We start from the raw sequence: 13578 nt of genomic DNA on the forward strand, positions 1-13578 counted from the left end.
TGGATGCTAAACATGAACCAACTATCTATCTCGAACATCCAATTAATTCAGTAAAGTATAAGTAGCTTACAGCCTGCAGTAGAGAAGTAGCTGAAGAGGTGGGCAATCTCCGTTGACTGGGCCCCCCAAGCTTTCCCAATACAGAACCAGGTAAATCACCACCTTCTGGCATATTGCAGGACCAAAATACAGCAGATGCTGATCTTGCAAAGAGAACAAGCTTCTCCTACAAGAATAAAGCAGGAAAGCAATTAGAATTCTAATACTGTGTGCCAGAAAGAGGAACAAGTTCCTCCTACAAGAATAAAGCAGGAAAGCAATTAGAACTGTGAAAGTCATTTGCATACCAAAAGTTAATTGTAACTTCAAGCTGTTGGGAAAGGAAATTCGGCTTTAAACAGGTCAAGGACTTGGATACATTTGTGCAAGCCATAGGAGTGGTACAGATTGACCTTTAACATTCTTATCTGACTTCTTGTTCCAAACTTAGATTTAAGAAGTTTTAGACCCTTGTTTTTAATATGACACTGGATTTGACATATGGAGTTCCTACTAAAATTTAGCTTCATGAGCAAGATCAAACTAACTTTTTTTAGGCTGTGGTACAGGTAGCATAGCATGCAAATGCAGGCTTGGGGCATCTTATCAGGGTCTGAATTTAGATCAGTCCAGATCAGGTACCACACTGAATATGGTTTGACCTAAACCTTATTTAGAACCTGACTTGATCTTGATTTATTTAAACCAAGATCCGCACTTAACTCAGTTGAAGATTTGGGCATGATCAAAACTTTTAGAATCTGGACACAACAGAATAGAATCAAATATAACTGAATTCAGCCAAAATTATTATCTCGTAATACAAACCTGAAGAGAATCTGATTGAAGCTGTTTAAGGTCTAACCTGATCAGCAATTGACACTAATCATCTGAGGTTAAAGGAAACTAAAGCTAAACTTAGTTCAGATGTGATCTGAGATGAGGGCATCTCAGAACCTGATAACCTGGCTTTTGTACATTCAATGAATTTTAGAATTACCCTATTTTATCCTTATTTCTGGACTATTCAAACAACAACCTGATCGATGTTTTATTAGCAAACACTTATTCAGAATTTGATGGAATTTTAGCTTATGATCGTGTGCATTTATAAGAACAGTCATGCCTAGAAATGATGCATTTAGCATACTGTATATGTTAGAATATGTGCATACAAATTGAAAATATATGTGTTACGCTATTTGTTTAGTTTAGAAGGTAATAACTTATAACCGTGACTTTCACATAAACATGCATGCACATTATGTCGGAGGCTACTGATCATGCAATAATCTAATTGAACTCAAAATAATGCACTTAAATGCTATCTTGCTGGTGACATGAAATTTCTCCCTTGTTGGACAATATTGAGTGGCGTGTTGCACATTGTTACACTTCATTATCAAGTCCGTGAGATCAGCTCATAAAATGATTAACTGCCTTGACCTGTAGATGGTTCAAACTGTTGAAACGAATAAGGGGGAACTGCGGTTATCTCGTGTGGGTGGAAGGCTAGACAAGTTGTATTGTTCTTCCAACTAAACTACAATTTTGAGCATAAGCTCCCCACCTCTTTCAGGTGTAACAGTTTTCAGGTTGTTGTGCAAGATACTTTTGAAAAGTGTATTTGCTCTCTTGCCATGACAATGTTACAGACCACTCTTCCAACCTGTGTTGCTACACTAGACTCATGATGCGGCCCCTCCTTGGCCTGCATCCATTTCATTGCCCTTTGGCTCAGCCACCGTTGGCCACACCCAATATCATAAGCATCAGCTACAGCTCTTGAAGAAGTTAAATTGCCACAACCAACACACTGTTAGGAGGCTAACATAAAGATGCACAAGGGCTCAAGCCCTTCTTGATCCTTGGCCATGTCCATTCATGCACCCGAAGATAGGCCACACCTTCCCCATTCCCCAGATGGCAGTGACCGTGCTTGCAGCCAACGCCCTCACATCCAGCCCCTGGCAACACAAGAGCTCGGCCAAAATCCGAGTAGGTTACGTAGACCCGATCCTAGCCAAACCCTAGTAGTGTCTGTTCCCCTTGTTGTGCCCCTAAAGGAGCCACTTGCTAGGAGGAGCCGACCATACTTCAGCGCGTCCTATACTGCATGACACATGCCCAGCACACTCCAGTGTCCACATGGATGTCCACCTCAGCTTAGGTCCTACACACACCCTATCAGCTGCCACCATCTATTTATCACCTCAAGAGGTTGGGCCCCACATGTGCCACCAGATTTTGGCACCCAATGAGCTGCCCATTCCAAAATGGCAAACTCCTTGTTTGCAGCTGCCCAAAGGGACTCGGCCAATAGGAGCACTGGATCTACCATCTCTTTTGCCGCCACCTCATCTCGACCAATCATGTTGCGCTATTTGAATTTCCTTGCTTTTTATTGGATTTCTCCTTGATTTGCATGCACAAAGGCTTAAAAGCCCTAGACTTTGTCATTTCTCAAGATTGAGGTTATTTGTCTCTCTCTCTCTCTCTCTCTCTCTCTCTTTCTTCTCTCCAGCAACAGCATCTCTCTCAATTTTCCGATGAGTTCCTTCTTTCTCTGTCAAAATCCCAAAGGGATCCGGTCTGTCTATGCTGCTCCTTCCCTGGTCTTTGGCAGGCAACCTACCCTTAGCCACTCTCCTAGTTGAAAGAAGGAAGTGCACAAGCTGGACATTCTCACGCGGAAAGCTCTTCCAGTCGCACTTGATCACTATCGCCAACCTCTCCCGTGTCACTCTCCTCGGTGAGTTTTTGAGTCTAACCCCTTAACGGTTGCCAATGCACAATTCATCTGACAGTCGTTTCCCCATAGCCAATATCCATCTCAACAGGAATCAAGATTCAGTCATTACCTTTCTCAGCAGATAGCCCTAAGAAAACAAGGTTGGATGATCGTGTGCTTATATTCTCTAAAATTATCTTTCCAGCGAGCTATTACATGTCCACGAAGGAGATATTGACAATTTTTCTCCAGTTGACTGTGTGCCAACCAGAACTTGTAACAACACACACCACCTGTTTGACCCCTAGTCGACCAACTTCTGATGGTCGGAATTCCCTCCCCCACGCTCGGATTGACCTGAAATTTGGGGAGCAAGCATATAACTGAAATACCTCTCAAACTCCAAAATTATGGCCAACGAAACTAGATACCTGCCCATCTATGGCCACATTTCAATGTGGTTGCAAGGCAGCCCAGCTGCCTCTAGCCAAGCTTCACCCTAGGGTCCTAGAAGTGGGCTAGACTGGGCCTGCATCATGAAGGAAAATATTCGTTGAATACGATACTAGCATGGTTCAAATGGATGATTGCACTCTTGATATGAAAATTGAATTACATGATACAATACCAAGCCCTCGTTTCCCGCCATCTATAGCTTTGGTAGCCTTGATCTCTCATGGATGCTTATTAGAGTTGAAGACAATTTTTGCATGAATTCATGCATGCAAAAAACTAAAAGTTGACGAATATAATTAATCACTATCATACATCTGCTTGTTGCATGCTTTCTCCAGTGTTTCGCTATTTGTAATTTATCAATTGTTATATGTCATGCATGCATCTATGTGTTTTAGAAGTCACACAAGTTAATCTTGACTTGTCCTATGCTTGACTGAGCTAGACCAAGAGCAGCACTCACCAAATAAAAAGAATTTTGCAGTACTCACCATGTACACGAATTTTTTCAGGTGCTAGAGAGTAGATGGAAAAGACAAGGTGATGCACCAGAAGACTTGATAGTGATGCTCAATGTGTGAATGCTAACTTAAATGAGTTTTAGCCTTTTTGAATTTATGAGCTATTTTTGCTTTGACAAATTTCTAGTAAGAGACGTAAAACTTTCATAGTTTGATTATGTTAGCTCAGGATAGAGAGATTTGGCTTCTTTTGCCAAGACAAGCTTAAGTGCTCCTTCCACTACATAGAGAAAAAAGAAGTCCAGAAATGTTAGGATCATTACAAGCCAGCCTTGCCAGGTGATGGACCCGCTTGACAGCAGGCCCATGACCAAAGACTTGGATCAGGCTTACCCAAACACACCTATTGTCCAGCCTTACATTGTACTTCACATACAGGTCCTTATGCTACCTTTTCTGGTTAACTAAGAGCAGAGTGCACATATGCACTTCTATATGTTCCCTTGCTTGATATATTTTGATTGAGAAATGTGAGATATGTAACACTAGGTAAATGTTATGAGAATTTTGTTTATGCCTCCATATTAAGGTGATGAAAACAATCAATTAGTCTCACATTTAACAGACTTATGGAAAGATTAGGTCTTATCATCTTAATCTCTTGGATTTTCAAAACTATAAATTCAGATATATGTAACATTTTGTACTTCATAAACGACCAATAAACATTAAGGACACAATAAAAGCTGCAGCATGATGGATGCAGGAAGAGCCTCCTCCTTGAAAGTTAACGTTTATGAAAACAGCTGGCTGATGATTTGAGACTCTAAGAAGGCAAACGGAAAGGGATGAAGAAGATTATCATTTTGTTTCATGATTAAAGAAACTAGGTAAAACTGAGGAGCTTTGCTTTTGTTGTTTATGCCAATCAATAGACCACTGAATTGTGATAATTTTGTGTGCTATATTATTTTGCTGCATTGAATATTACTTGTCTGGTATGGTTCACTTTACTTGTTCTAGTAGTCCGTGCCTCAGTTACAGGATGCCCAACGCAATTATCACTAAACAAGTAATGATGTTCTTTCGGAACTTATATTTTTTAAATAATTTCTTTAGGAAAATTTTATTGCATGACATTGTCATGACCCATCCTTTATGATTTTCTAATGTTGATTCAGCAGCACCTGAAAAACAGTAATTGCAACAAATGTGTATGTACTTACCAAAATATGTTGGAATGATTCCAGGCATTTTTCCAATAAAGCACCAATCAAATGAAAATCCTTTCCCATCATTATACAGTCATTGCATGTTTTCATCTCAGTACCCATTTTGGCAGTGTGACTAGTCAGCTTTTTCTGATACATTTGTAATTCCTCTATCAAGCTGATGAAAACAAGAAGAAACTTTGTAGAGTTCCATGGCATACATTGATCTTCCTGGCCAATACTCAAACCGTACTTTCTGACAAACTGCAAGCCAAGATCTCATGAAATTAACACAAAAATAGAGAGACAAGTGAAAGGCCAGATAACAGTACTCAATGTAATACCAGCATAGTTAGAAAACAACTTTTATTTTACCTACACCCTATAGACTACTAACGTTCTTAAATCATACGCTCAAGGAGCTTCAATCACAATACAGATATGAACTCATAGACAGAGTTTTCATGCCTTTTCTGCCATTATCACCAACATTTTGTAAATATTGTCATATCATAGTCATTTTAAATATTATGAATTTATGATATAACTGTGGTAACATAATAATATTTTCCTTAAAGAACCTTTTGTTTATGTGTAAGCATATACTCACAAATTTTTGTTTAAGTATGTACTTGCAAACTTTTCTTTCATTTATAATGTAAAAAAAAATTTGTACCAGAAAAATCTAAAGAATTCTTCAAAATTTGGGAACTTTTCTGTTTTCCTCTATATTTTTAATATTTTGAATTTCTAAAATTTTCCAAAATTTTCTTAAGAGACTCCAATTTTGAGTAATAAAAACTTTCAAGGAAAACCTTCCCCAAAAACTGCATAGGATGATATTAGTAATTGTTGTTGACAGATGCCCCATGTTAAAGCATGATATGAGATGCAAGAAAACAAGCTATCATATTGTACCACTTGTACCTAAGATCATCTGCATGCAAAACAGCAAAAGTGTAATTTTCAAAAAGAAACTTGTCCTAAATAGGTATAAGACATATCATTGTCACAAATATCATTCTTGGCAAAATATCAGCAAGGTTTTTCTTGGGTATTTTTGGCAAATTTATTCTTATCGGAAAAGTCTCGAGAAATTTTTCTACAATTTTTTAAAATAGAAAAAAAAAACTAAGAATCTTAAAAATTGTAAAAAAAAACTTAAAAACTAAGAAATCACGAAAAAATCATAATTTTTTCCTTTTGACGAGATTTTCAACTTCTCACAAGATTTTGCTTTTTTTTTCTGTTTGCCTATTTTTGTAACACTCCAAAAGCTTAGTGTCGTACTGAAGATTGTGAGAGATCTTCAAGGGTTTATAAAGAGGGTTGTTAAAATGGTTGGTTGTCCTAGTTCCTAACTCTTTCATGTTGGAACCAAAATTGCTAGGAAATGTGTTTGAGATCTGTCAGATCAAGGGGCCCAAGCCCAGGAGCAGGTCGAGTTGTTACAGTAGTATCAAAGCATGATTCAAAACTTGGACCTAGGGTTCCACACACGTAGACACGTATCACTTAAGAGGGGTGGCTTGTAATACCCCAAAAGTTTAGTCTCGTAATTAAGATTGTGAGAGATCTTCAATGGCTTACAAAGGGGGTTGTTAAAATGGTTGGTTGTGCTCATTCCTAACCTTTTTCAAGCTGAAACAGAAATTGCTAGGTGTCGGGTTGGGATCCGTCAAACCAGGGGGCCCAACCCTGCGAGTGAGTCGGGTTGTGATCCATCAAACTAGGGGGCCCAAGCCTAGGAGTGAGTTGGGTCATTACAATTTTTCTTGTAAATATCACGAGATTTTCAAAAATCTCACGATATTTGTGGCAGTGCAATATATATAAATCATGTTGATCCCAAAGTAATCGGTAGTACTTTTAAAACTTACAATTTCCCCTAATCGGTAGTACTTCAAACATCCCCTGTTTCAGCTGAATTTTAGTTTTCCATGCCACATAGTATTTGTGATACCTTTTTACCTCTTATGCAAGCTTCTATATCACCACTAGCTTTCTCCCTACTAGGTTGCCATAAATCTCCCATAGAGCACCATCAAGCTCCATATGTCACTCATCATAGTGTGCTTTAGACATCTTATTCCCTGTTTTATATGATGTTCACACACATTTGCTTTTCTAGGCACATCGATCAGTGCCAGGTTTATCAGACCACCGGCCTTCTGTGGTGTTGGAGCTCTGTTTCAAGAGTTTGTTTGCATTGCTAAAAATTCTAACAGCTTCCACAAATATTTGTAGGGTCCTAATGTCTCATACATGCAAGTGGCTTATGGATAGTTATGCATAAAAAATTTTATAGAGAATAATGCACATATATACATGGGTCTACGATGTTGTACCCAGTTCACAACCCTTTTGATAGATGAATTCACCAGTTAAGTGTCTAGAACAGTTTCAGTTTGATCTCACTAGAAATAGAATAGCAAAGTCATGTTCAACTCTCGGATCTGGGATCCAAAACAATAACGATGTGTTATTTAAGATGGCATTTTTTAATAACGAATATTTGGAATAACTTCAATCCCAAAAACTGAATCTAGCAGATCCCAACCTACCTTGTGGAGAACTTAGGTTCACACTCTGAAAAAGCTACAAGCCAAGATACTTGATAGCATGGACCTCAAGGTAGGGATATTGCCAAATTGTTCCCTACACATGAGATGCTAATGTTAGAAATCTGTAATTCATAAGGGGTAATAGTGTAATTTTATATTTCTTATTCATGTTTTCCTTATGCCTCTTTTTATATATTTTCCTCTTTTTATGTATTTTTATGTATTTTTTATCTTTTTATTTTTACCCTTTTTTTTATCAGCTGCTTATTTCAGCTGATGAGAGACTAGCTGTTGGAGTCTCCAACGCTAGATTTCTAGCCGTTGGAGACTCCAAGAGCTCACTCTCTCCTCTATTTATTACCTGTTATTCCTTTCATTTAGTTGTGCTCCTACGGTAATGACACAACCCAAAATTTGGCGTCAAAAGCAGCAGATCCCAACCTGTCCCATGGATGATCTCAGTTTTGCACACAAAAAGGCTAAGAATCGAGATGCTTGGTAGTGCAAAATCCAGCTATATAAATCCTTCAAGGATGTCCAAATATCTTCAGTATAGGACTACTATCAAGTTCTTGCCCACATACAGGTATAATGATATGATCATCAAATGCAACTAAATAATGGGCATGAAAACACCTAAAATAGAATTAAAATTCTTAATTCAAACAATACCAAAATATAAATGAAAATATCAAATAACTGAGAGCTTAAGAATACATACAGAAAATATAAGCTCGAAATGGCTATGTTTTGCCACAAGAAGGAAAAGCATCCTCGCCCATCTTTGAGCCTCTAACTTCCACACACTCAAGTCCTCATCATCAAATGTGACAAAAGTATGAGAAGAATTATTTGCAATAAATTTTTCAGGGAAATCACACAACCTCTTCAAAAGAGGACTTTCATTGCAAGAAGATGCCATACTATCTTCATAGAGCCAATGGCAAATCTTTTCCCTCAAGGAACCTATTGTTCACACAAGTACAAGAAACTATGTTAAAGACACTAAGTTTTGTATTAAATAAGAGGCAAACAAGGATAACATGCATCTAGGAAATGGAACTTTATAAAAGCACAGCAGGGGATTCAAAGAATGTTGGCTGGGGGATCCACAAAATTTACCGCAAAAGAAAACATTGCATAAATAAATTTTACTGATACATGAATTGCTGATGAAGCATATGGAGCATATAAACATGAGAAATTTCCAAAGAGTCACGCTCTTTCAGTTTTTTTATCCAAAAAGAGTAGAAAGTGACATTAGGTGCCTATACTAATCAACACTTCTGTCCAATGTTGTAAAAGGTGTATTCTAATGCATATCGATCGGGTCAACCTATACATTGTATCATAATGAATCATAAACGCAGCATAGCGTACCATACAATTCATTTTTAGTTAAAAAAATTTTAAATCATGGAAAATAGAGAAAATTTTACAAAAATAGGAAGAATGTATTCAATATAAGAAATCATAGATTCAGAATAATAACATAATAAGCATCCATCACAAGTTTAAAGTGTTCTCGATTATATCATAAGTTCACAACATATAATTGTTTAACGTCAAGTGACCAGTATCATGATTATCACCAATCAACGATAATCATTCACCTTCAACCTCATTTTCCTCATTAATTGTTTTAACACCTTCTTCCTCACCAGCATATGGTCGATTATTCTAGAAACTAGCAAAACTTCCCTCTCCCACAGCTTGTAAAGATGTTTAGAAAACAAGAGGGAGGAGCTGTTTTAAAAGGAAGCACGAGAAAAGGTTCTCAGGCCTCTTTTTTTGTTTTGTCCCTGTATTGTATGATATGGGGGCGTATTGCCCATATTGTACACGCATAGGCAATACACCTATGATACATGGGTGTATCATGTATCGTAGGTGTATCATATAGGTTTCAAACCTCTACGATACATAACAGATAACACTGCTTCTATGTCAAGGTTTCACATATCAACTGGAGGTATAAACTGCCTCTTTTTCTTTTTTATCAAATTCATTTTATTCCATTAAGACCTTAAAAACAAATCAAAATGAAGGATTTCAGTCCTTTCATCTCTTTAAACTTAAAATAAACAGGCATCGACTGCAAGTTCTTCAATCCAATTGTGTCATTGAGGAGGTGCGCAAACAGATGTTTTAGTTGATCTCATTATTCAGACACAGAACTTTTCTCCTCAAAACTTGCCACATCTATAAGTGCCATCTTCTATCATAACATGCCACAGCTTTTTGCAGGGCACTTTATCTGAGATAAGTCACTCAGTGAACCTTATCCAAATTAACCTGTCTGGCTGTCTCATGCATGCAAAGACAGATAGGATGTTGTCCAAGTAGGCAGGCAAATGCAATAAACAGAACCTTATAATATCAGATCCTTGTAAATAGCAGGTGGTTTACAACACACACACATATCCATATCTAAAAATCTATTCATCTATTTGTGTATGTATGTGCATGTGCATGTGTGTGCATATATGCTGAAATAGAGACAAGATAAGCCACAAAGGTTGCTGAAACCTGAACTGTACAGGAAGAAAGGAGAACAGGTCCCATTCTATATAGTTTTGAAGGTTCTGCATCAACACATGTTACCAGGGCTTCCTTTATTCTAACGATTAATTAGGGTACCAAAAGACAAAAAAACCTTTCAATAAATGCAGTCCTTTATGGATACCTGTGAAATCAACATAACACAAACGCATCTTAACAGTGTCCCTCAAGTTGAACATGCCCTTGCGAACTTGCTTTCAAATTTCAATGAATCAAACCTCCCTATTGAGACTCACCTTTTGTAAACATGCCTGCAATTTGATTTTTATCCCTGTGCACCTCACTCTAGCTCTTGATCTTCAATCTTCTATCTAACAAAATGCTACACTACTTTGAATTTTCATTTGGTATAGAATTCAATGAAATCTTAGTGTCACTTTCACCATCACAAAAGAAAACTGATTCGAGTAAATCTTCTCCTAGTTCAACAAAAGATGTTGCATCCAAAAAAATTCAGATACAGCTGAAGAGAACTAATGCTGGTAAAACTTTTCAAGTTCAAGAAAAGATGTATCCAAATAAATTCAGATGTAGCTGAAACCATGTCCCTGTATTCTGTTTTATACTTGACCTATCAACTTTTTTGTTACTTCATGAAACTACATTCTCTCCAACCAAAACACATTGTCCAAATACTCATCTCCTTTGATCTGGGTCTTGGCTAATCTGCATTTGCATATGTCATCAGTATCAACATATCATGATGTTGCTTCCTTTTCTCATAAATCAAACTGTCTTTTGTGGTACCTTTCAAGTATTGCAATAATTTTTTGAACTGTTCCTATATGCAGTTCTTCATTCTGAAGCAAGACATTTGGTTAGCTATATGGACTATGTGTACTCTAGTGAAGATTGGATATTGAAGCATTCTCCTTTATGTTTTAATAATTGGTGGCACCCGACATAATTCCCCACCATTCTCGCTCAATTTTCGAGGAATTAGAGTTGGTGTAACCACAAGATTGCAATTTATCATACCGCTTTTGCCAAGTAGGCGAATAGTATACATGTGTTGGGCCACAAGAACAGTTTCGACCTTAAGGAAGTACTTCAGCTTCCTCAAGGCTTTTCATTTGAAACTTGTTACAAGAATACCTTTAAGGTAGTTTAAGCTATTCAATAATTATCATATCATCAACACAAGTGTCATAAAGACTTGCCTTTTGTAAGTAAAGACAGTAATCAAGATGTGAATGAGTAAATCCATGTTTCTAAATGTCTTTGTACAGCTAACAAACTACGAGTCCAATGCTTATTTAGCCCATAATACATCTCTTCATCTTACAAGCGTAGACATCAAAGTCTCCTTGAGCTTGTCCATATGCACTTCCTTCATGTTCAATGTATAACATCCATTGGTTTAACGACCATCCATTTGTTTATGTGCATGAAATTATTCTTGCTGAAAACCGTGAAAAAAAAAAGATATCATCAGACGTAAAATTTCATCTTCAGAAGCACTTTGCTGCTACAGATTTGGTCGATCAAATACTTCTTGGGCATTGAGGTGGCCAGCAATAGTATGGGCTTGACTTGCTAAAAGAAATGCTAGCAGCCAAACCCGCTAATATCCAAAAATTCATATATATTATGAGCTATTTTAGCATGGTGTAGATGCAGCATTTTTCAGAAAAACTTGGGTATATGTGCGATGATTGTCAAAAAAACTTGTATATGAGTAAAGTTAGTAAACAATTCATGAAAAAACCAACCAAAGTGCAGTAATGATGATTGATGATCCTTAGATGCTTGAAGTCTTATCCAAGGAAGAGACTGTTATTCAGACAAAATTCCTCATTTGATGTAATTGCTTATCCTAATGCCAACTACACATGACCCATTAAAAATAGAAGTCTATTAATGGACTTTGTGCATTTTCAGGAGGAGTTAGTTGCATGGAGGAGGAAAAAGCAAACTGTGGTGGTAGCTAGGTCTAGTGTTGAAGCATAGAGTTATGGTTCGAAGAGCAGCTGAAATGATGATCAAGTTCACACTGTTTGATTTACAAGCAAGCGTTCAAAATTGATGATGTGTCAAAATAAAGTTGCTACCTGCATTGCTAATAATGTTGTATTTCATGAAGGATGAAACATATTGAGATAGACTGCCACTATATCTGAGACTTGATGCAGTTAAGACATATCTTTACATGTCGTGGTGTCTGAAGATCACGTAGCACATGTACTTACCAAGCTCATTGCCAGTTTGGGTTTTCTCTAGATGTTGGCACCAGTGTGTAAAAACTCGCCGACTCGGCTCAGCTTGTCCTCTTACTGGGTCAACCCAGTAGGGGGACTCGGTGTTGTCAAAAACTCTGTAAGACTTGGCTTGGACTCGGGTCACTCGGCCGAGTGATGAGTCAGTTGTTAAGTTTTTTTCTTGTAAAAACTCAAACTTGTTGGGGGCGTTTTCATAACTAAAACATGTTATAAAAGATGTTGAAACAAGGAAACCTTCAATCGGCTTTCTGCTCGTGAGAGTAAAAGTTGAGGGAGAACAGAGAAAGCACATGAAACCCTCATCTACCCTCACTGTTTCCGTCAATATTTCCGGCAAAAATAGGGATTCCAACAACTGCATCTGCGTAAACAAAAAAATCGGCTTCTCAGGTACGCTATGCTTATTTTATTCATTTTTTTATTTTCGAAAGTTTTTGTGATCGGACATTATTTTGGGTGAGAATAAGGATTCGCTGGTGACTGCCATTTTTTCAGATGACTGCCATTTCGTGACATGTTTCCCTTTATCTGTTCTGTTGTTTTTTCAGCATCACTCTCCTCTCCATTTCCGGTGACTGCCATTTCGCTTTCTCTCTTCCTCTCTGATTTTCGCTCTGCTCCCTCTCTCTTGCAGCCTCGCCCTCAAGGTGGTATCCCTGTTTCCATGATTTGGGCATTATTCAAGATGCCTTGTTGCACCCTACAGGTCTGAGTGATATGAATAATAGTAAGGGTTCAAGAACAGTGGTTCATAGTTCATACGGTTCTATACTCTCTGCTATTGATTTAAAGTTTTAAAAGTTCAATTCAATACCATTATCTGTTACTTCCTATATAACTATACTTGCATTATTCACTATGTTCATTTTCTTGTCATGAATGTGGATTTCCATTTGGATGAGTTATGAAAATTAAGAAAAGTACTTTACTATTTCTGTGCTTTTAATTTATAAATAAATATAGGGAGCAGTTAATGAAGCTATTGTAGTTGTGAATTCACTAAATTTTGATGATGTAGTTCTTGTGGGACAGAGCTAAAATGAGATGTTAATGAGTTTACGTCAATGAATTGATGGGAGAAAAGTTAGATTGTGAATAAATCCTCTATGCTCATCATTAGTTGGCTAACTCGCCGAGTTGGGTCATGAATTGCCCGAGTCAACTCAGATCATTAGAAAACCTGGCCACAAGTCAAGGTTGGCCAGGCGCGCCCCTGACTTTGCACGACTCGGCCTGACTCGCCCCTGACTCACCCGATTCAAGTTATTTTAAAACTCGACCAAGTCAACTTGCTGACCCGGCGACCCATTCATCAACCGATCCGAGTTAGAGTCA

The 13578-nt window shown here is 37.6% G+C and overlaps 1 protein-coding gene across 2 annotated transcripts in view; it reads right to left on the bottom strand.

The window, feature by feature from the left end:
• Positions 1 to 13578, bottom strand: part of LOC116265767 (uncharacterized) — a 63253-nt gene that overhangs the window by 33120 nt on the left and 16555 nt on the right. For both annotated transcript variants that reach the window (XM_031646653.2, XM_031646652.2), the window contains exons 12-14: positions 8184 to 8428; positions 4914 to 5162; positions 71 to 226 (exon numbers count right to left, since the gene is read on the bottom strand). In XM_031646653.2, coding sequence (XP_031502513.1) covers positions 71 to 226; positions 4914 to 5162; positions 8184 to 8428 — 650 coding nt within the window. The remainder of the gene's footprint in view (positions 1 to 70; positions 227 to 4913; positions 5163 to 8183; positions 8429 to 13578) is intronic.

Source organism: Nymphaea colorata, chromosome 12 (genome assembly GCF_008831285.2).
Source record: "Nymphaea colorata isolate Beijing-Zhang1983 chromosome 12, ASM883128v2, whole genome shotgun sequence".
NCBI classification, from domain to species: Eukaryota; Viridiplantae; Streptophyta; class Magnoliopsida; order Nymphaeales; family Nymphaeaceae; genus Nymphaea; species Nymphaea colorata.